The following is an 868-nucleotide window of genomic DNA, read 5'->3' on the forward strand; positions in this document are numbered from 1 at the left end:
AATTATTATTATTGCAGCCCTGACTAATATTTGTATAAAAAAAAAGAGGTAACCAAAATATCAAAAATTGTTATATCGCTCATTTTTCATACCATATCTCTAATCTTACTAATATACACCAACATGATACTATTACGCACATTTTATAAATTTCCCAATTTTAAAATTATTAAATTTTTATTTAAAAATATTAAAATGTATTAATTTTTTCCAGTAATTCTTAAAAGTGTTATACTATAATAAAAAATGCAAGCAAAAAAGAGGCATTATTAATTTAAAAAATTGCTTGCTGTGGTGTTTGTTTTTTCATCTTTATCTTCTTGTTTTGCTTTTTCTAGTTTTTCTTTTACCTCCTTTTTCAACTCGCACTTTTTGTCTTGTTCGTTAAAAGTCCATCCCTTGGCTTCTAGTTTTTTACAGGCTTCTTCATCATTTCCTGCTTCATTGAATTCTTTTTTTTTGTCTTGCACGCTTGTAACTTTGCGCTGAGAATTTTCCATTGCCTTTTGTAATTCCTTTTCCTTTGCGGCTAGTGCCAGAACTCTTTGTCCTTGATAGTACGTCAAAATCTTTCGTAAGTGATTAATGTCCTTTATCTGGCTTAGTTTTTCGTCCTGGCTGAGGCTGGGATTGTATATGTTTCTATCAATTGTAACAGTGTTCATGTTCTCCCACACTTTATCTGAATCCAGAGCTTTTCCTGGTGCATACAGTTCTTCCGCTTTCTGGTTGACTTTGGTATCGTCAGCTGACATGTATTTGGAGGTGTCTTTTAGTACATAAGTTTTTACCGCCTTGCTTCGCCGCTGTGCTCGCCAGTATTGTTTCTTTTGTCAGTTTGGGGCGGACTGTGGCTTGCATCAAAGCA

The 868-nt window shown here is 33.4% G+C and overlaps 1 pseudogene across 1 annotated transcript in view; it reads right to left on the reverse strand.

Annotated features, from left to right (window-relative positions):
• Positions 1–229: 229 nt before the first annotated feature.
• The window catches only part of TEOVI_000758100:pseudogene, a 1612-nt pseudogene continuing 973 nt past the window's right edge, over positions 230–868 (reverse strand). Inside the window, 2 exon segments of the mRNA in view lie at positions 230–274; positions 276–868. The exon segment at positions 276–868 is cut by the window's right edge and continues 973 nt beyond it. Of these exon segments, the coding sequence occupies positions 230–274; positions 276–868 (638 nt within the window).

This window comes from Trypanosoma equiperdum (assembly GCF_001457755.1).
Source record: "Trypanosoma equiperdum strain OVI genome assembly, contig: ctg_1648, whole genome shotgun sequence".
Lineage (NCBI taxonomy): Eukaryota > Euglenozoa > Kinetoplastea > Trypanosomatida > Trypanosomatidae > Trypanosoma > Trypanosoma equiperdum.